The sequence below is a fragment of the Puma concolor genome, chromosome C1 (assembly GCF_028749965.1).
Source record: "Puma concolor isolate L17-30 chromosome C1, mPumCon1.1.hap2, whole genome shotgun sequence".
NCBI classification, from domain to species: domain Eukaryota; kingdom Metazoa; phylum Chordata; class Mammalia; order Carnivora; family Felidae; genus Puma; species Puma concolor.
Window position 1 is genome coordinate 10,785,985 of NC_141674.1, and position 21,853 is coordinate 10,807,837.

Genomic DNA, 21,853 nt, shown 5'->3' on the forward strand with positions numbered 1-21,853 from the left:
GGTCACATGGTCTGAGTGGCTGAGCATCTGGCTTTTGGGTGGAGGCTGGATAGGAAAGGAGCATGATGGCGCAGAGCCTGCTTTGGATCCTCTATCCCCCTCTCTCTGCCCTGTCTGTCCCTCCCCCGCTTGCACTCTCTCTCAGAAATAAGTATACTTTAAAAAAAAAAAAGATCCATTTGGAGGTGAAGCCAGGGGGACCCGCTGGTGGGTGGGTCCATCCAGGTCCCACCCAAGAGCAGCCACGGCGAGAGAAGCTCGAAGGACTGTTAAAGCTGCGTGCCCGTAGCTGCCTCTCCGGGGTGGCAAAACTTCAGCCCATCTGTCTCGTCGAAGCTGAGAGTCCGCGCTGAGATATCCGAGGGGATGAGAGTGACACACGCTGTGTTATGGGAACGTGGCTGCGAACCCGTGAATCCCCCTCTTCGGAGCGCCGGGAGGGTCTGCCCGCCGTGACCCGCACTCTCTGCTGATGAAACTGAAAAAGACAGTGCACGCAGATGGGTATGATATGCACACACCGAGGCAGCCGATCCTACGAGCAGGCTAGGGACGCAGGGACCCAGCAGAGGGTGAAGCACCTAGAAAGCCTGGGCTGACATGCGCTTAACATCGCTGCCTGCGCCAGGGTGCTGGGAGCAAACAAGGACTGAGAACGTGCTTTGATGGACCTAGGTCCTTATAGGCTAGGAAACCCCGAGTTCTGAGAACTGCCGTGTTTATCTTCCGTGTTATTTCCAAGGAGAGCCAAATACGCAGCTAGAGACCGAACATACAGTTGCTTTTATTTATTTATTTTTTAATGTTTATGTATTTTTTGAGAGACAGATCACGAGTGGGGAAAGAGCAGACAGAGAGGGAGACACAGAATCCGAAGCGGGCTCCAGGCTCCGAGCTGCCAGCACAGAATCCGACGCGGGGCTCGAACCCACGGACCGTGAGATCATGACCTGAGCTGAAGTCGGCCGCTTAACAGACTGAGCCACCCAGGTGCCCCAACATACAGTTCCTTTTAAAAGCCAACTTTATATTGGGGCACCTGAGTGGCTCAGTCGGTTAAGCATCCAACTCTTGATACTGACTCAGGTCATGAGCTCACTGTTCATGAGATCAAGCCCCACGTTGGGCTCTGAACTGACCACACAGAGCCTGCTCAGGATTCTCTCTCTCTCTCTCTCTCTCTCTCTCTCTCTCTCTCTCTTTCTCTGCTCCTCCCCCCATCTCTCAAAATAAATAAATAAACTTTAAAAATTAAAAAAAAAATGCCAACTTTATTTTTTTTTAATTTTTTAACGTTTATTTATTTTTGAGACAGAGAGAGACAGAGCATGAATGGGGGAGGGTCAGAGAGAGAGGGAGACACAGAATCCGAAACAGGCTCCAGGCTCTGAGCCGTCAGCACAGAGCCCGACGCGGGGCTGGAACTCACAAACCGCGAGATCGTGACCTGAGCCGAAGTCGGACACTTAACCGACTGAGCCACCCAGGCGCCCCAAAAATGCCAACTTTATAGACACTCTGGAAAATGACATCACTAAACCTAGGTGAATGGAGCAGAAGCTCTTGCACAAAACTCAGTGAGAGGAACGGGAGCCACCAGGCCCAGCCACAGGGAATAAAGAGTGTGGGCAGGTCAGCCTCGGAACACAAAACGTCCTGTTTGTTGTTGGTTTGGAAATTGAAGGAACTGTCCTCGTGGACGCATACATTATAAATAATCTCTTCTTTTCTCCTCCCCTCCCCCCTCTCCTTTTTTTCCTACCATGGTCTGTCTGGTCACCCAGTAAGATGCCAGGGATAGGAAACGCAAGAAAAAGGAAAAAGATAAATGCTAACAACACCTCCACACTTGTGAACTCAAACACAGGATCCAAACTCTGCTTTTCAAGAGGCCAGGAGGGCAGGCTTTGTTTGATGGCCCTGGGGCCACTTCGGCAGTGACCATCATTGCAGATCTCCCTTTCATCCCAGCCCTGCAGGCCTCGGCAGCTGGGCGGGCACCCCTCCTGTCTGCCTGGGGTGCCCCTCCTTTGGCTACAGGGGGCAGACTTTGCGCCGGGCACTCGGGGGGACCAGAGGTCAAGACTATTCTTCCCCATCGCATCCACCAGATGGGCAGAGAGAGGATGAGGAGTAGAGGGCTGGTTCCTGCTTTGTTGTGCTTTGTGGCTAAAGATAGAGATGTACCAGGATGACGTAGGCATCGCTTTGCCGGGCTGAGAAGCTTACCACACTCTCCACCAGCCCTGGGTACAGGCTTTGTAAAAAGTTGCCTTGTGGGAAAATCAATCTTCAAACATTACACTGGAAACAAAATGTAAGTTTAACAATCCCAATCCCATTCATCTGACATTAACTGGTAACATTTCTCAAATGCTTACTCTGTGGCAGGTGCCGCTCTAAGCGCTTTACGTGCATTTAGTCCCTTAACCCACTGAGGGAGGCAGCGTTGTTGTTCCATTTTGCAGATGAGGAAACTAAAGTCCTGGGATGTTAAGTAATCTGTGAAGATCCTACAGGTAGGGCAGGATTCTTGTCTTAATCTCCCCTCGTCTCAGGGCCTGGCACCCAGGGATGCATATGTTGGTGGGAGGTTGGCAGGTCGACTGGTTAGTGAGTTGGGTGATTAGCTCATTGGACTGGTTAAGCAGCAAGATGGTTAGGGGCCCAGGCTTGAGTCAGCAGACCCAGGTTCCAGCCTCAGTGTGGCCACTTCTCAGTTGTGTGGCCTTGTGGAAATTGCTCGCCCGCCCCCCTCCACGCGCCTCAGTTTTCCTCATTCATAAGATGGACGTCGGGATTGCCTTACAGAGTTTTGGTTATGGCTAGAGGAGATAAATGCATCTAAAACCTGGTGCGTGGTAGGTACTTCATTATGGTTGCTGCAATGCTGAGCCCCAGCTGTGAGTGCGGCTTTGCAACCCAGTTCCAAACAAGGGCCACGGGACGCTGACTTGCAGGGTTTGAGAAGTCTGCACGTGCTTCAGGCACCAGCATAGACAGGTCTGTGTGCGGCTCGTCAGATTCCCTACTGGAGAAGACACCGCTCAGGTGTCTCCAGATGCCCGTGAAGTTGTTTTCCAACCCCCGCACCCCCACCCCAGGCATGTCCATCATCTGCAGGTGCCATGGGGCTCTTCCCACGGGGCCTGAAGTGCACTTGGCGTAGAGAAGCCCCTGCCGGCTTGGTTTGCTGTGCCGCCTGCCAAAGGGGACCAAGTAGCAAGGACCCGCACTGGAGAAAGAAAGGTCCCACAGGCCTGCGTCCAGGAAATCCTCCCAGGGTTTGTTAGCCAAATATTAACGATAAGGATAAACCAACTACTTCATGTGAATGCTTAATAAGAAAATGACACACCACATGAATTCAGCTTGCCATTAACTGCCCAGGGGAAGTCGGATACGAACAGTGGACAATTTTAACAATTTAACAGGACATGATTACCCTTGAAATATGCTGGGTTTGGAGGTTTTTTTGCTTTTTTTTTTTTTCTTTCTTACTTTCTCTTCCTTGAGCAGGGTGACTTTGCTAATTGCTTTGCTTAAGTGGATGTTAAAATTTGTTTTCATTCCTTGGCTTAGTGGCCAGGGGTAGGGCAGCAGAGGGACACCCAGGAACATGCCAGGTAGTAAGGAAAAGTTAGCCTCAGAAGTGAGCTGTGACTAGAAACAGACACGTAGGCCAACAGAACAGAACTGAGTGTCCAGAAATAAACCCATGCCAATACAGCCAACTAATATTTGACGAGGGAGCCATAGATACCGGACGGGGAAAGCACAGTCTCTTTGACACATGGCACTGGGGAGAGTGGACACTCACATGCAAAAGAATGAAAGTAGCTGCCTATCTCACACCACTCACAACAATTAACTCAAAATGGATTAAGGACACAAACGTGGGACCTAAAGTCATGAAACTCCTAGAAGAAAACACAGGTGGGAGTCTTTGTGACATTGACCTTGGCAATGACGTTTTGGATGGGATACCAAAAGCACAAGTAACAAAAGCAAGAATCAAACTGAAAAGCTTCTGCACAGCAAAAGAAACAGCCAACAAAATGCAAAGGCCCCCTGCAGAATGGGAGAAAATATTTGGAAACCACATAGCCGTTAAAGGGCTAATATCCAAAATGTGAAAGGAACTCAGATGATTCGATATAAAAAGAAATCCATTTTAAAAATGGGCAGAGGAGCTGAATAGACACTTTTTTTTCCAAAGAAGACATCCGTATGACCAAGTACACGAAGAGGTGCTCGACATCACTAATCATCGGGGAAAGGCAAATGAAAACCACAGTGGGATGTCACTTCACACTTGTTAGAATGGCTATTATCGAAAGGACAAGAAATAACGAACGTTGGCGAGGATTTGGAGAAAAGGGAGCCCTCTCACACCGTTGCTGGCAATATAAACTGGTGCAGCCACTCTGGAAAAGGGGATGGAGTTTCCCCAAGAAATTCAATATAGAACTACTCTATGATTGACCTCTACAACTACTGGGTGTTTATCCAAAGGACACGAAAGCACTCACTCAAAAAGACATCTGCGCGCCCACATCCACTGCAGCGTTGTTTGTGATAGCCAAGGCACGAAAACAACCTAAGTGTCCCTCAAGCGTTGAATAAATAAGGAAAATGTGGTATAAACACACACACACACACACACACACGTATACAGTCGCAATGGAATATTACTCAACCATAAAAAATAAGTTAATTCTGACATTGGCAACAACATGGATAAACCCGGAGGACGTTATGCTAAGTGAAATAAGCCAGACAGAAAAAGACAAATATCCTGTGGGATTACATATCGGTGGAATCTGAAAAAAAAAAGTCAGACTCACAGAAACAAAGTAGACTGATGGGTACCAGGGCCTGGGGGGTGGGGGAAATGGGGAGATATTGGTGAAAGGGCATAAACTTGGCAATTGTAAGAGGACAAAGTTGTAAAGAGCTAATGCACGGCATGATGACTGTCGTTAACCATACTATATTATATATGCGGAAGATGCCAAGAGCGTAGATTTTACACGTTCTCAGCACCACAACAAAATGGTAATTTATTTTTTTTTTTTTAATTTTTTTTTAACGTTTATTTATTTTTTTGGGACAGAGAGAGACAGAGCATGAATGGGGGAGGGGCAGAGAGAGAGGGAGACACAGAATCAGAAACAGGCTCCAGGCTCTGAGCCATCAGCCCAGAGCCCGACGCGGGGCTCGAACTCACGGACCGCGAGATCGTGACCTGGCTGAAGTCGGACGCTTAACCGACTGCGCCACCCAGGCGCCCCACAAAATGGTAATTTAAAGTGAAGGATGTGTTAGCTGACCTTAGCGGGGTAAACATTTCCCAACATATACGTGCATCACATCATCACCTTGTACACCTTAAACTCACACAGTGCTGCATGTGAATTTTATCTCAGTAAAGCTGGGGCCTGGGGAGACAGAAGTGAGTTACAGCATGGCTGGTGACCTGGGAGACGTTGCCCCCACGCTGCCCAGGTGTCCCAAGTCCATTGTAGAGTGCAGCCATTTTGATGTTGTCCCATAAAACGAAAATGTCAAAAAGTCTTTTTCGATACCCCGAAACAGCAAAACTGATTTTTTTTTTTCTTAAAAAGCGCAAATGAGCAGTTGAAACATGCAAGTGAATTGTTAACATTAAAAATCATTGTGTTCCCTCTCACTAGTGATCTCATATTTCTCTGGGAGACAAGGTGGCAACCCTCGATTGAGGTTAGGTGACCATGAAATAATCCCAGCCTGCCCTCAGTTACAGAGTCACTGGATATGCCTCCCTCTTCTGAAGATCTCGGGGGGAGGGAGCGTCTCTGAAGCAGCGTAGATATAGGTCAGATTGAAGTACGCAATCTCCCTCCTGATGGGTCAACACTCTTGCCTCCCCTTGCCCCCCACTGCCGGGATTTACAAAGGCCAAGATTAGTAAAGTGAAGCCCCTGCCCCTAGGAAGTGCCCTAGGACTTTTCCACTCAGAGTAAGGCACTCAAGAGTGTGTGGCCTCTGGACCAACAGTATATGCATCTCCTGGGAGCCTGTTGTTGGCAAAGCTGAGCCTCAGACCCTACCCCAGAATCTGCAGTTTCATAAGGCCCCCAGGAGATGCACGTGCCCAGTAAAGACACCCTGTGGCAGGATGCCCTAATACCCTAAGAGGGCCAACCGAGTTTGAAAAGTATGTGCTGGGTACAAAGAAGAAGGCGTGATTACTTTGCCCGGGCATGTCCTGAACTGCTTCTGGAAAGAAGTGTCCTGTGAGCTGGGCTGGAAAGGATAGAAGAAAGGGCTTCAAAGGAGGTGGAAAGGAGAACATTGGGGGGGTGGGGGGGTCTTAAAAACTGCCAGTGGGAGAGGCATTTCCAGACCTTTGGCTCAGCTGTTTCTCACCTGAAGGGGGGGGGGGCACCATTCCTCTACCCCCACCTCTCCCCAGAGCCCTCATTCCCCCTGCAGAACATCTCTGCTGCCCTACTTGTGCTGTAGACTGGACTTCGCTCCATCGAGCTGAGCTGGGACTCCGTGTGAAATATTACAGCTTCTGCACCCACTCTGTGCCAGCATTGTGCCGGGCACCTGCCCTGCTCTATTTCATTTATTCTGAAGGACAACTCTCTCAGCAGATCCTAGAGAGGCAGAGGGGCGGAAGGGTTAGGAGCTCGTCTCCTGGAGCCAGACTGCCTGGGTTCAAATCCTACCTCGTTAACCTACTAGAAGCATCCTTGGAAAAGGGAGGATTAGTTGACTGGCCCCTACCTTGAAGCTTCCTCTCCTATCAAATGAAACAAATAACAGTAGGTACTCCATAGGGTTGCTACGAGGACTACATGCATCACATAGAGTTTGGTGCCTTGGCCCGTGGGAAGCTCTCGAGGTGAGAGTTGTTACACTTCTTATCCCCATTGAACGGATGAGGAAACCAAGGCTCTAAGACTTTAAATTCATTATTTTTTTTTAAATTTATTTTTGAGAGAGAGAGAGCACGAGCAGGGAAGGGGCAGAGAGAGACAGGGAATCCCAAGCAGGCTTCGTGCTATCAGCGCAGAGCCCGAGGTGGGGCTCGAACTCATGAACCGTGAGATCATGACCTGCCAAACTTAAAAGTGACTTCTCCAGGGTCACAGTTATACCCCACCGCCTTTGCAAGGATCCCCCATGGGCTCTGCCCTCTCTCTTCCACTTAGCTTGACTTGGAGGTCCCTCACACTCTGCCCCCCCCCCCAACCTCCTCCAACGTCAGGCCCTTGCTTCCCAGTCGGTTTTGCTCCCAACTGACAGAAAACAGCTCATCTCAGATATGTGCCTCTGAGTCTGTTACTGCCGCCGCACCTTTGCTTGGGCTGCTTCCTCTGGCCAGAATGCCCACCTCCCCGTCTCTGCCTCTCCTGATTGCACCTTTCAAAGCCGGGGCCAAATAACACCTACGCCTGTGTGGACGGACCTGGCCGGAGGAGCCCCTCCTCTGCATTTTCCCGTGGCAGCCCCTCTCAGCGGGCCACCTCTCGCACACCGAGAGGGCTAAGGCTATGTTTTGCACATCATCACTTTCTCCCACTTTCCTAACACAAGGCTCAGTATGCAGTCGGTGCTTAATAAATGCATGGTGAACAAATGGCCCAGGCCGGTTAGCTCCTGGCTACCAGGATGGATCTGGGATGCCCACGGCCCGCGGATCTCTCTCTCTCTCTCTCTCTCTCTCTGCTCGACCCCTTCTAACATTCATTTTCCTACCTTGAATCACAAGTGGCTGCCACAGTAAATGCTTTCCCCTTAGTTCCACAAGGGAATGTTCCAGGCCCTCCATGATTACGGAAAAGGACTTGGTCCACCCTGCTGACGTGGGTGACCCTCCCTCTCAGGATCCTGTTCCTAAGGGCTCGTGGGGGCTCACGCTCTCTCTTGACTCTGCTCAGTGTTTCCCAACCTCATGTTTGAAGCCGAATAATTCTTTGCTCATCTTGTGTTTAACAGCATCCCTGGCCTCTACCCACTGGTTGCCAGAAGTCACCTCCCCTCCCCATTTGTGACAACCAAAAATGTCTCCATACAAATGTCCCCTGGGGGGCGCAGTTGCCCCCAGATTGAGAATCATTGATCAACCAGAATTCCTCCCAGGGTGACCAGGAGGAAAGAGGGGTGACTTTAGCAGAGGGGGCTACAGAGAGGTCTTTGAAATCCCTAAACTTACATGCAGGGAGGTCACATAGACAAGGAAAGATGTCTGAGCATGAGGAAGGAGAGAGTGCCTAGCTCCTGCCAGTCCTTGCCAGGTGGAAATGTGGTCCAGCTTTTGCCAGATCTCAAGACTCTTCAAGAGAAACCAGAAATCCTGTCTTTTATGTGAAATCCCCTGATTTTTAAATGTTGGCAGCTAATGTGATTTCAAAAAACAAACAAACAAATAAAACACTGTGGGAGAAACAAATATGTCTGTGAGCCAAATGTGGGCTGCGGGCTGCCAGTTTGACAAATTTTGTAGACTGAGCTTCCCTTCTAGAAGGGACCTGAGCCTGCAGGTCTCTACTCTCTTCGCACTGGTTTGCGTCTTAGACACCGTGCACGAGCCCCCTGCTAGGCCTCTGGACCACACAGACACTCTCTGTCCGCACCGGCCATGCCAACCCCCTCTGAAGCCCAGTTTCAAGAAGTTGGAGGGTTCTAGATTCCTGAGGGGGAGAGACTATGGGAAGTCCCCCCAAAAAGGGGCCCAAGAAGCCTGAGCTCTGCCTGACTCTGGCATTGCTACGCCGTGTGACCTTGGGCAATCCTTCCCCACTCTCTGAGCTTCAGTTGCCTCCCGTCAAATGTTTATGGAATGAGGAGAGAGGGGAGCTTGAATGAATGCTGTCTGTTCTGGGGACTTGAATAAGCATTTCCCCTTGGCAGCAAGGAGCCCCGACTGGCTTGCCCGGTGCCCAGAGGGCATCTTTGTCCTCACACTGACCTAGGCAGGGACAATCTGGCTGTACCTCCCAGCTCAGGCATCCTGCATTTCAGAGCAGGGAGTCTGGGGAGTGTCTGATGGGCTCTCTGCTCTGTGCAGTTAGATTATTGCTGCTAGCAGCTTCTCCAAGGGTGAAAGCCCCCCTCCTGTCATTGGGAAGGGCCAGCCCATTGGCCCCTGCTGGTACTGATGGCAAAGCTCTGGGCTAATGACATGGTCCCCTGCCAGGAGGTACTCACATCCACACAACGGGTCAGGTGGGCAAGTCCACATCCTGCCCGTCTGCAGCCCCCAGGGTGGTTTCCCAACCGACTCTGGGGCTGCGGGGAGCTTTAGGCTGATAGGATGTCCTATCCGGCCTCCAGATTGTATAGGTGGGGAAACTGAGAGCCAGGGAGAGTCTGCCCAAGGTCACCCAGCCAATGGAACAAACACCAGAATCTCCTGCCCTGTCTGATCTGCCGCATCGGGATCTCCCAGGAGTGAGCACTGGGGAGACAGACAGACAGAGAGACAGACAGATGGACCCAGTATAAGCAGTGCCTTTGCCTGTCATTAACTGTGGCCTAAGACTAGTGGTTGTAAACGCCACGCCTGGAGCACCCAGGCGGGTCACTTACATGAGCAAGGGAGCCAGGGGTAAGACCACAGGGAGCAGCCGGGATGGCAGGGGTGGGGGGAGGGGGGTAAAAGGGCACAGTGTTACCCTGTGGGATGGGACAGGGGCTCACTATTACCAGATTTCCTGATTTTTCCAAAGTAAAGCTAAATGTCTGAATTTTTTGATGTAAGTTATCCTCACTTTAAAATATTGGCAACCAGGGCACCTGGGTGGCTCAGTAGGTTGAACGTCCAACTTCGGCTCAGGTCACGATCTCCCAGGTTCGTGAGTTCAAGCCCTGCATTGGGCTCGATGCTTCAGATCCTCTGTTCCTCTCGCTCTGCCCCACCCCCACTCACACTCTCTTTCTCAAAATATAAATGAAACATTAAAAAATATATATTGGCAAGGAGCTTGGGTGGCTCAGTCGGTTGAGCGGCCGACTTCAGGTCATGATCTCGAGGTCTGTGAGTTTGAGCCCCATGTCGGGCTCTGTGCTGACAGCTCAGAGCCTGGAGCCTGCTTCGGTTTCTGTGTCTCCTTCTCTCTCTGCCCCTCCCCTGCTTGCTCTCTCTCTCTGTCTCTCTCTCAAGAATAATAAACATTAAAAAAAATTTTTAAATATATATATTGGCAACTAGTGTTTTAAATGTTTCTGAATAGAGTGTTAGGAAAAGAAAATACATTTCCTAGGCCCCATTTGGCTGTAGGGCCACCAGTTTGCAATCTCTGCTCCCTTCTCTGACCCTCAGTTTACTCTGCTTTAAAATGGGTATAATAGCAGTATCCCTTTCTTATAAGGAAGTTGTGGAATTAAATGCAATGATGCATCTAGAGGGTCCATCATACCACGAGCCCCACAGCAAATGGTAGCTATTGTAACTTATTAGGACATGGGACACTCTTCTTCGGTGAAACAGAAGGGGCTGGAGTGACAGAAGGGGCACGTTAAGTTCGGCACAAGGCAGCTGGGAAGCCCTGAGCTAGAACTCAGGGTCTTTTCATGAATCCACAGAACTGATCATGGGCTTGCTGTGTGCCTGGCACCATGGGCATATATCAAGTTTAAGACCTGTCCTTTCCTTGAATTTACAAGGGAGGTGGAAATATGCCTGTGCAGCAGCTCATGGGGTCGTCCTTTAGCCCAGGAACACCTGTGAATCCCTCCCCTGGGCCCCTGACCCGGGAGAAACCTTCCACTTTCAAAGCTCGGGTCTTTTTTAAAAACAAAGAGAATGAAGCTTCTTTCACATTTGGCAAAACACATTTTTACTTGTTTGTTGAGCAACTTCAGGGGACGATGCCAGTCCTTCCTATGTATCTGCCTCCTGAAACCAGTTCCAAAGATATTTAAAGGGCAATTCTGGGAAAAGAAGAATTTAGAACCAATTCTAATTAGTCCCACTGGGACTCGAGGCCACTGCAGATTTCTGCCCTGAGAACCCGAAACTGGGGCCTAAAGTTACTCCTTAATGTCCAGAGCAAAGAACGTTCTGCCTTCCTCCCTGGCTTGGCCCACACTGGAGAAGCTTGGGGCAAAGTCAGGCTTTGCTGGGGGCACTTGCAGCCACAGAACCCCCTAATCTGCTTGTGTGGTGGTGATGGAGGCCGTGTATGCTCTGTGTTCAGAGTTGGAGAAGACAGGAGTTGCTCTGGCTGACGTACCTGGGTTCTGGTGGGCGGGTGGCTGGACGAGCAGGTAAAGCCCGTATTTACGGGCAAGCAGCCTCGGGCATGTGCGGACAGGCCTCCCGGAGCCAGGGCTAGGTGGCCTCCTGACAAGGGAGGGCCCTGGAGTACGGAGTCTGGGTGCAGAAAGCCATCCGGGTGGGGGAGGGGTGGTTATGTAACTCTGATGCCACAGTCCCTGAGAAAGTGACCTTGCTATGCTCCACTGCCTTGTTCCTCCCCACTCGGAAGGACATGAAAATCTAGCAGCCCTTCCTCTGGGCACGGCAGTGGCCCTCAAGTTTATCACCATCAGGGTCACCCGGAGGGCTGTTAAAACTCACACTGTCAGACCCCACCCTTGAGTTTGTGACTCACGAGGTCAGGGCGGGGTAGAGAATTTGCATTTCTCATAAATGCACAGGAATGGTGCCGACGCAGCTGGGCCAGGGGCCACACTTTGAGAATCGCTGCTCTAGGATTTAGTCCGTCTGCTGAGCCCCTGATTTGCTGTGTGCACCTGGGAAAGTGTCTGAGCTTCTCTGGGCTTCTGGTTTTTTTTAGAAGGCGAAGCCAGCTTTGTCTTTCAACAACTAAACCCCACCTCAGGGTTGAAATGCCTAATTACTATTCACAGGTAGCTTAGAGATCCTCACAGGAAAGGCCGGGCCTTAGCACAGGGTTCTTACCCCATGGTTCGAACTTGCTTTTAGCCACTGTGAGGCTAAGTCACTCTAGGAGAGGTGGGCACTTTAAGCCTTAAAGGGGCAGGGCAGGCCAGCATCTCTGGCCTCAGCACCTGCCCTGTGTGCAAGAATCGTGAAGAGGTTCACTAGGTTTGTCTTTGGGATCCTTTTGTTTCTTTGAGGAGGTGAGTGGCACAGGCCCATCAGAGCCCCAGTGATCTATGGCATAGAAGATTATGGCATAATCTGCCAGAAGTCCCCCCTTTTCATCTTAACATCTAAGTGGAGTGTCTGCCTCCTCGATGCTGGGGTCCCCTTGCCTCCCGCCACCGCCTCTGGGACAGGAGTGGACTCCTGGCAAACACTGAGTGCAGAATAAAATGAACAAGCGAATGAACACACGGACCCTTTCGTGAACGGGTCGTGAACAGGGCCCAGCTGTCCTCCTTGTGCAGTTACGTGGGCTTTCCCACCTAGGGTCTCCTTTGCTTTTCACAGAACAGCCTTGGGGAATGGGCCAGTATTCTTATCTCCCTTTCATAGGTGGGGAAGCTCAGGCCCTGGGGAACCAGGCCCCAGTGGCCCGACTTGCTCGACTTCACTAGTAAGTAAAGGGCAGTTGCAGGAAGAAAGTACAGAACTCCAAGCCAAAGCCCCTCCCAACAGCCCCTCCCAAGTGTAATCAGTTGTACCTCCCACGCCCCTTGAAGGGCCCTCCGCAGGTGATGGCCGTGGACATGAAGTGGGGAGAGGGATGGTGTCGCTGGAGGTGCCCACAGCAGGTTCTACTGACCGGCTTCACCTCCGGAGCCCAGAGCAGTGCCTGGCACACGGTTGGTACAGAGTCTGCGTCTGGTGAGCGGATAAATGAATGGACGAATGAAGACAGGCCGGGTTGAAGTACTAGCCCAACATTTACCAGCTGGGTGATCTCAGACAAATCCTTTTACCCCTCTAAGCCTTGGTATCTTCACCTGTACAACAACAACAACAACAACAATAATAATAATGACAGTGACAGAATAATAGTTGAGAGAGCAGACTCTCTAGAGCCAGAATTGCCTGCGTCTGAATCCTGGCTCCAGCGTACAGTACTGTGTGACCTCAGGCAACCTCCCCAACCTCTCTGTTTCCTGCTTTCCTCACTGATAAAGTGAGGATAACGACAGTATTTGTATAGTGTTGTGGGGACTGAACTGAGCTAATATGGGTAAAGTGCTCTATGCAATATTACTCATAACCCTTGACAATGATGATTCTACCTCAGTGCATTGGTAAATTAAATGACCTCCAAGGAACAAGCGCCTAGCAGAAGAGTTCCTGGTGCAAAGGCAGAAGTGCCCAGTAAACACTAAATGTTATTCTTACCTCGGGCGCTGACTGGCCCAAGGCCCTCAGTGTCTCTTGAGTCACACATAGGAAGGGGAGACACAGGGTCTGAAAAATGTGGCAGGGGACAGCAACCCCATTCCCCAGGTCCCACCAACCCCTGGTTCAAACTTGCTGAAACCAGTTGGAGAAGGTGAAGTACTGCCACTGGCCACTAGGGGCAGCAGAGGTCCCATCCCGCCCCGCTACCCAGCTACTTAACTTCCTTAAGTCCTGTCTTTTTAGGAGGTAGGCAAGGATCCGTCTCTTCCAGCAGGCCCACAGGCAGGCATTTCCTGTAACCCTGAAGTGGGGGGGCATTTCCCCCAGATAACACCCCTCCCTTCTGAGGGTTAGACTCCCAACCCCGCATTACCAGTCACATCACCTTGGAATAGTCCCTTTGTCTCCATAAACCTCGGTTTCCTCTTCTGGGACATGGGGATAGAGTGATTTGCAGGGTTGAAGGAGCTAGAAGGAGCGGTCCCTGTGGCGGAGTGAGCACTCAACCAATAACACGTGTTGCCAAAGGAGCATCGTGATCATCTGCATGGAGTCTGCAGCCAGACTACATAAGCTTCAACTCTGCTTGCCCTACTCGCTGCCTGTGTGCCCTTATGTAAGTGGCTTGCCTTCTCTGTGTCTGTTTTCTCATCTGCAAATGGAGATGATAAAGTAGTGTATGGTATACTTGTATCTCTCAGGGTTGTTGGGAGGGTTAAATGAATGTGTGAAGTACTTAGAACACATATAGTAAGTACTATGCAAATGTATGCCAGTATTATTATAAGTCATGGTGTTTTGGTGTTATTGTTTTTATTCTGAATAAGCTGCAACATTTTAACTTCCTGCAGAAACCTCCCTCTTTGACAAAAAAAAAAAAAAAACCCTCCCCTAAAAGGGGCTTAGAGGAGATGAAGATGTGGCCTCTGTCCAGAACTTTTTCCTTTTGTTGCAGATGAGAATCTCACTCGGGACCCAAGACAGTCTGACAGGCAGGGAGGGCACAGAGGCCAGCTGCACTCTGTGAAAATACTTCAATGCCTGGCTCTGCCCGAGGACTGAGCTAAGCCTTCGCCCCCAGGGCGGGCCCTTTGCAAGCCCTCAGAGGGGATCAGGATCTCTGCCAGGTCATTTGGGGCCCCGGGAACATCGTCAAAGGGTACCAGTGAGCCCATGACAGGCGCACAAAAGTGTCCAGCCAGGAAGACCTCGCCAGGACAGATGGCAAGATGGATCGTGGGTAAATCCTCTATCCCCGTAGGGCAAAGGTCTAAATAGGTTTGGAGGAAAATCCCGGTCTAATCCTCCTGCAGCACCTGGGCCCCCGAGTCCTACTGGGATGGCCAGGGAAGACCAGCACCATCCCTGCTGGTGGCCCTGGTCACAAAGGCATCCCAGGGCCTGCCAAAGGCCTTCCGAGTCACCAGGCTGCAGAGCTCCATGGAGATAGCAAGTAGCACCTGTCTGACTTAGTAGCAGTGGGCGTGTCCCTCCAGCCTCCTCCAGCCATGTCCCTCCGGCCCGCTTTTCAAGGGCTTACCCTGTGCCGGGCCCCATTTACAGCTCCATATGTGCATTTTATCAGTGAAACCCCCCACCCACAACCTCTGAGGTGGTAGCCACGGTCCTCCCCATTTTAAAGATGAAGAACCTGAGGTTTCCAGAGGCAAATCGTTTGTCCAGCATCATGTACCCGTGTGTGCCAGAGCCAGGATTCGAGGCCCGGGCACCCGGGCGCCCAGCCTCCCGGGGTGGGGAGCCTCCAGTATGGCCCCCAGTGACCCCCGCCTCCTGGTAGTCATGCCTTCCTATAACCCCTCCCACGATACGAGGGCAGGACCTAGTGACTCACTCCTAATGAACACGGAAGAGGTGATGGATGTCCTGTCCGACGTGAGGTTACAAGGAGACCATGGCGTCCATCTGGGGCACACCGTCTCTTGCCCTTTCTCAGAACCCCGTGGCAGGAGCAAGCTGCAATTCTGTGTGTGGCTCTGTGAGGCGTGGAGGGCGGCCAGTGGCCAACAGCCAACGGGGAGCTGAGGCTTGCAGTCCGGCAGCCCATAAGGAGCTGACTCTTGCAAGAGCCACAAGAATGAGCTTGGAAGTAGATCCCACCCAGGTAGAGCCTTGAGGTGACCGCAGCCCCAAAGGCTACCGCGGCTGCCACCCTATGAGAAGCCTTGAGCCACAGGCCCCCAGCTCAGCCACGCCTGGATTCCTGACCTGCAGAAGCAGAGATAATAAATACCGGCGTGGTTTTTTTTTTTTTTTAAATGTTTATTTATTTTTGAAAGAGAGAGACAGAATGTGAGCAGGGGGAGGGGCAGAGAGACAGGGGGACACAGAATCCAAAGCGGGCTCCAGGCCGTGAGCTGTCAGCACAGAGCCCTGTAGAGGGCAGAACTGGCAAAGCCCTTTCAAATCCACTAACCCAGCTCTTCATTCCGCTTTTGCCAGTGAGGAGCTGAGACAGAAGGAGCCTTTTCCACAGTCCCACACAAGCTAGCGGGGACCTAACATCCCTGCTGAGGGCTCCAGACTCCCTGGCAGCATTGCGAGGGTTACAGATAAACCTGTGCGGATTCCTGGGAATCCAGAATTGCCACTTTGTCTTCGTTGCAGGTGTTTGGAGAGAGCACAGTAATGTTGGCTGGAAGATCTTAGTAAAATCTCCTCTACAAATACTAAAAACATAGCCAAGAAAAAAAAATACCTGAAAAATTCCAGTGGATTCAGATACTCAACTTCAAGCATGTATCAAATATAGTGAGGCCTTTTAATACAACGTTTCTGGTCTTCCTTCCTTAAATCAAATGTATCTTGTCATCTTTTCCTGTGATCTAAGGGCAGTTTCCCTGGAAGCCAAGGGATACTTTGAATGGGAACCGTGCTGATCCCTAGCATCCCTGCCCCGGCCTCCTTTGTGTTTTCTTCGGCGGCACCCCGTTGACATCCTGAGATCAGGGTCATGGGGACACTGGCTGGCCTCAGAGCTCAGAACCAGAGCATCCTCCACCCCCCTCTGGCTGACTGCCCATCCCCCCACCCGATTTCCCACTATGCCATTGCTCCTTAATTAGTTTTCTGGAGGAATGGATGGGGAAGTTCCTGCTGCCTTTCCCCACCCCCAGATCCTTCCTGCTGCCTCGCAGAGGCCCGACACAACGTACCCTGGAGGACGGAATGAACCAAACCCCGGGCCCAGCTGCCTCCAACATCAATTCCCAGCATCCCCCAGAGAGGCTGGGAAGATCTTCTGGGAGGAGAACCAGCTAGGTAATTTGCAGATCCCAGTGCAAGATGAACGTGCGAGGCTCCTAGTTCAAAACTAATTAAGGATTTCAAGGCGATGACAGCAGAGCATTAACCCAAGAGCAGGGCCCTTCTGAGGTCGCACGCTCAGAAGCTGGCTCCGTCTTGGAGTGTCCAATAAAAACCGCCCTGGAGTTATCATTCCTGGAGGGCCTGCCCAAGTGCCCAGGGCAGAAAATTGGTTGTCACTTGGTTCTTGGACCTCCTGTTGCAGAACTGAGCAGAAACGTCCCCCTGGGTCCAGGGTGTCCTCATAATGAGAAACATACCTCAAGGAAGAAACACCTCCCACCCGAGGCAGATGGTTTTCTGGAAGGCTGCAGGCCGCCGCTGGTGCCAGAGGTTTGCCTTGCTAGCAGAGTTGCGAGTGGGGAGACAGAGAGGCTGACGCTGCCTGGGGGAGGCCTGGGCCGTCGGAGGACCCCCAGAAAGTGAGGGAAGGTGGGTGCGACTGCCATCTGAAGTCCTGACCCTGAAAGTGGGGAACACAGACGCACAGACACAAGCACACACGTGCACTCACACACACGGCCAGGCCAAACTGTGCTGAGTAAGGGAGAGCCGCGGAAATCCCCCAGGGCTGTGGGCTTGAGAAGCAGCTTGGGTTATTGAAATGTAAGTAGAAAGCATGTGCAGACTTCTGAGAGGTCACAGGGGGGCCCATAACGGTAGCAGTGAAATGAGCACGTGTAGCCAGTGGGCTACACAGAAACTTCTAGACATGTTTACTTTGTTGTTCTTTCTCCGTCCTCTTCTTCTCCTTCTCCTCTTTCTTCTTTGTAAGTTTTAAAGAGTTGTCCACATTTTGAACTTAGGTTACACATAAAAAATTCATATTTCTAATAGTTCTTTTAAAAAACACAACAGCACCCCTGGTGACACCAGAGCCACATTTCTGCATGACAGCGATCTACGGCCTCCTCTCCAGGGAGGCTGGTGGCTTCCTGTTTGCCACAGTCCCCACCGCTCCCTAAAGTCTCCGTGACACTAAATCCAAGTGGCAAGTGCTCCGTATTTAGGCTTGTGCTGCTGTTTTCTTGTCGTGGAATTAAGAGGAAATTGCATGTTTCCATCAAAAGTGGGAAGACAGATGCAGAGTTCCATGTACTTCAAGAAATACGGGAAGGAGAATGCTTCTCTGTGGAAGTAAATATCCTTCCTACGGGCTTAATATGCAACACGTGTCTAAGTCAAAAGACTACAACCTAAATGCCCTTCTGAAACAAACCACAGCGAGCCCTGTACAGCCCACCCACTCATGTATGCCCCCAGTTGGGTCCCTGAAGGCACCTGGAACAGAGAGTCCTGTGTGGGGTGTCCCTGTGTGGGGCTCAGAGCAATCTTTCTTTGGTTCTGTTTTGCCTGTTATCCCAGAAAAGGTGGAAGAACTGGGGGGATTCCTAGCATCTCCTATCACTTGGTGTGACCAGTGGTGGTCAGTTTCCTCCCCTTAGAGTGGTGTGGGTGTTGAGGGTAGTTTTCTCCCCTGGCTGGGGGTATCACCAGCATTTGATGTTACCGGTCAGCTTTCCAGTGGGAAGTCGGGGTTCCAGACAGGGGTCTGAGGCAGGCCAGTTTCCACATCATGGGAGGAGGGAGGAAGGCGTCGGGTGTGGAAGCTGGGAAAGCCACGATGGGTGGTGGCCAGACCACAGTGCTTGCTCCGGGGCAGGGTTCCTCGCCCACAGACAGGAAAGTGACCCATGAACAGTTTTAGAGACTTGGGGGCGGGGGTGGGGGTGGGGAAATAGTTTGTTTCCCACAGCTTGTTGGAGAGGCATATGCCAGTGACCTAGAAATTCCCAGAGCTCAGGCCTGGGCCCGTGGGAGCCACAGGTTAGAGAGCCAGGCCTGGTGCATGCTGCCTGGAAGGGGAGGCCGGGGACATCACTGAGAGTGTGTGAGTTCTTGCCTTGTTCTTGCTATGTTGCCTCGGTTCCCCATGTGTACAATAGGGGGGAGACTGGACCTGCTTCCTGGGGTTGCGGGGAGATAATTAGTCCCTCTAAAGAGCATCATAATCCCCAGATCAAAGGGGGCTGGGAGCTGCAAACTCATTTTAGAGCAGGCACTGCCAGCCACTGGTGCACCCACTCCAGCGGGCAGGTTTAGGTTTGCAGACCCAAGGTGCCACCTCCTAGGGGCTTGGCTGGCTGAGTAACTGCACCCCCCCCCCCCCCCCCCCCACTCCCGGGGTCCAGGCCCTGGCCTTCCCTGGGAATCACCTCACCTGCCTCCTGGCTCTGGCAGAGGGGCATTCAGAAGCGTCTGGCATGGTGGACAGGGTGGGAATTGCCGATGCCTCATTTGAGAGATGGGGCAACTGAGGCTCAGGGAAGTGAGATGCAGACATACCCCCCGTCCCCCCCCCCCCCCCCCCCCACGCCTGGTCGGTCACACAGTACAGGTGAGTGCAGGAAATGTCCCAGGGCCACCACCCCTTTCCCTGTCCACTCGTGCTGCCCTCTCCTGGTCGGTTATTGGGACTTCAGCTCCTCAGCAAGGCTGTCACAAGGGTGTCGGAAGAGTGGAGACATCGGCAAACCGGGGTACCAGGCAGCCGTCCCCCAGATGCCCGCACTCTGGGCTTTCAGAGATCTTGGTTCAGGCCTGTCCCCCTCCGACCCGTGCGCCACTGGCTGTCGTTCTGACCCGCAGTGTCTCCAGAAATGACCATGTTGGGGGATGCGCCGAGCGTCCCCGGAACGGGGCCACGAAGCGCTCGCCGAGGCCGTGGGGCGAGTCCCGGCGCCGCCAAGGGGCCGGGGGCGGGGCCGGGGGCGGGGCCGGGGGCGGGCCCGAGGGCGGGCCCGAGGGCGGGGCGGGGCGAGCGGCCTCGCCAGCCCGGAAGGAGCGGGAGGCGGAGCCGCGGGAGTGAGGGCCGTTCCCACGTGAGAGGCGGGCGGCCGAATTCCTCGCGTGCGGCGGCCGCGGACTGCCCGGCGTCGGCCGGACGGAGAGCCCGGGTGCGGCGCGCGCGGGCGGCCGGCGGCCGGCGGGGACGGCGCTCGGCTGCGCCCCGATGCGGCGGCGGCCTCGGAGGCTGTGAGCCCGGCGCCCGCCGTCGGAGCCCCCCGCGCCGCCGCGGCAGCGCCCCCCTCCCCGGGCACGCGGCATGCGGGCGGCCGACTCGGGCACCTGGGAGCGCGTCCGCCAGCTGGCGGCGCAGGGCGAGCCGGCGCCTTCCTGCGGGGCGGGGGCCGGGCCGGCGCGCCCCCCGGCGCCCGCAGCTTGCGAGGCGGGTGCGGACGCTGCGCGGCCGGCCGACCGGCCCCGCGCCGGGGCGCCCTCCGTTCGAGCGGATGGCGACTGCAGCCAGCCGGGTAGGTGCGCGCGGGGCGGGGCGGGGCGGGGAGGGCGGCGCGGCCGCAGGCCCGGGGAGCCGCCGGGGCCGGGCGCGCGGGGGCGCTCCGGGCCGGGATCGCCGCGCGCGGGTGGCAAAGTTCTCGCCGCGCGCCGCGCCCCCAGCGCGGGGAGGGGCGCCAGGGGAGACGCGCGGGACGCGGAGTTAGTTCTGCGGCGCGGGGGCGGGGGTTTCGGGGGTCGCAGCTCTCCGGCCGAGCCCCGGAGCGAGCTGCAGAGGGAGGTCAAGGCCACGCCTGCCAGAGTCGGCGAGATCCCGCGGCGCCTGGAGGGAGACCTTGCTCTGGGCGGGCCCCGCGACTTTCGTGGGAAGCGTGGGAAAGGGGCCAGCCCCGCACGAAGTTGGGGCCGCCCCTCTCCGGCAGCACCTGTAAACCCACCTGGCAGCCCCGTAAAGGGCCAGGAGAGCCCTGCTCTCCTGCTGCCCCTCGGAGAGGAAAGTGATGAATTCCATTTCCCGGGAGGGTAGAGATTTCTCTTACGTTTGAAGGACTGATGCGGAAAGAGATCGAGGGGGTGCAGACACAAATTAAATGGTCCAGTTGCGTATCATTGGTTAATCTGACCCCAGCTGAGAACCGCGTTTTAATGTTAAAATGTTCTGAGTAGGTGCAGCCAGGTTCATTATGTTCCTGTCTCAGCTGCCCGCCACCCCATCCCCGCAAGTTATGTCTGGGGGGGGGGGGGGTCCCACCGAATCCCTGGATCCCCTTGACTCTAGAGGAGGAAGAAATTTAGATGGAAGATGAAGGGCTTCCAAGAAGTGTCTGTCACCATCAGTTTGAAGTTTGAATACTTTTTCCAGGAAAAAATGGGGGTGGAATTTTTCTCAGTTGACAGTAGAATGCCTCTCCCAGACAGCAAGCTTAACCAGCTGGGAAACACCAGGCTTATTTACCTAATAATTATTTCTTTCCTATGAGAAAAAGCCAGCAGCAAGGCCCCCTTAATTCCAGGCTGCCTGTGTTGGTCTCCCAGGGAGACAGAATCCTGAGTATCACAGTTGTAGCCACAGGAGCTGGGACCACTGACCTGCTGAGCTGCCACTGGTGTCCTGGAGCCCCTGAAGTCTTGGGTCACCAAGGGTCTAGAAAAGGGACACCGAGCCCTGGAAGTAGCTTGAATCCCTGAACCCTTGGCCTCGGGGCTGGGCCTGTTGGAGACAGTCCCACCTCCTCCCCAGTTGCACAGAGCAGTTAGAGAAAAGATAGCTTGCTATAAAACAGAGCACAGATGCGAAGTGCAAGCAGATAGAGCTCGGGCAACTTGTTTATCTTTTTGAGACTCCGTTTACCCATTTGAAAAGTGGCGGATGATACATGTGTCAACTAACATTCTGATGACCCGAAAGCTAGTGTCTGCAAAGCACCTTGCCTCGTTCCTAGTTGACGCATAATAAAGGCTGGTTGTCAGCTTCCCTTGTGGGGCACCTGTCAGTGCCCCCCGTTGACTCAGTTTCCCATTAGGATGTGATGCTGTAGGTTCCATCTCCACCCTCCTGAACTGTGCCAAGATGAGATTTGTCTTGTGTGTAAAATACCTCAGGGATCCAAGGCTGACTGTTGTGCCGCGGGGAGGGGGGGGGTTGTTATTATGTAAAAGTGTAGGAGATGGCTGGGTGGAGATAGGTCTGTTTACTTTGTGTCTACAAAGACTCCGTTTGTGTATTCATAATAACAATATCCTAATGATACGGTGTAGCTGAGAAACGCTGGGTCTCCAAGGCCTTGGGGGGGGGGGTGGTGGTTCCAATGGCCCTCGTGGTGTCCCTTTAGGGCAGAGAGCAGTGGAAATCTTCTGATTTACAGATGGCATCCCTGGCGCAAATCAAGCCGGCGGCTACACCAGAAAGTTTTGAGTTCTCTCCACTCCACCACCCACCCT

At 53.1% G+C, this 21,853-nt stretch overlaps 1 protein-coding gene across 5 annotated transcripts in view; it reads left to right on the forward strand.

Annotated features, from left to right (window-relative positions):
- Positions 1 to 21,853, forward strand: part of KAZN (kazrin, periplakin interacting protein) — a 1,132,657-nt gene that overhangs the window by 945,480 nt on the left and 165,324 nt on the right. The window contains exon 1 of one of the 5 annotated variants that reach the window (XM_086715737.1): positions 19,489 to 19,929. The exons of 3 other annotated variants lie outside the window; for them this stretch is intronic. In XM_086715737.1, the coding sequence (XP_086571863.1) occupies positions 19,722 to 19,929 (208 nt within the window). In that variant the 5' untranslated portion in view covers positions 19,489 to 19,721. Of the gene's footprint in view, positions 1 to 19,488; positions 19,930 to 21,853 lie in introns of those variants that run through there. One more of the 5 variants, XM_086715739.1, reaches the window with a different exon arrangement.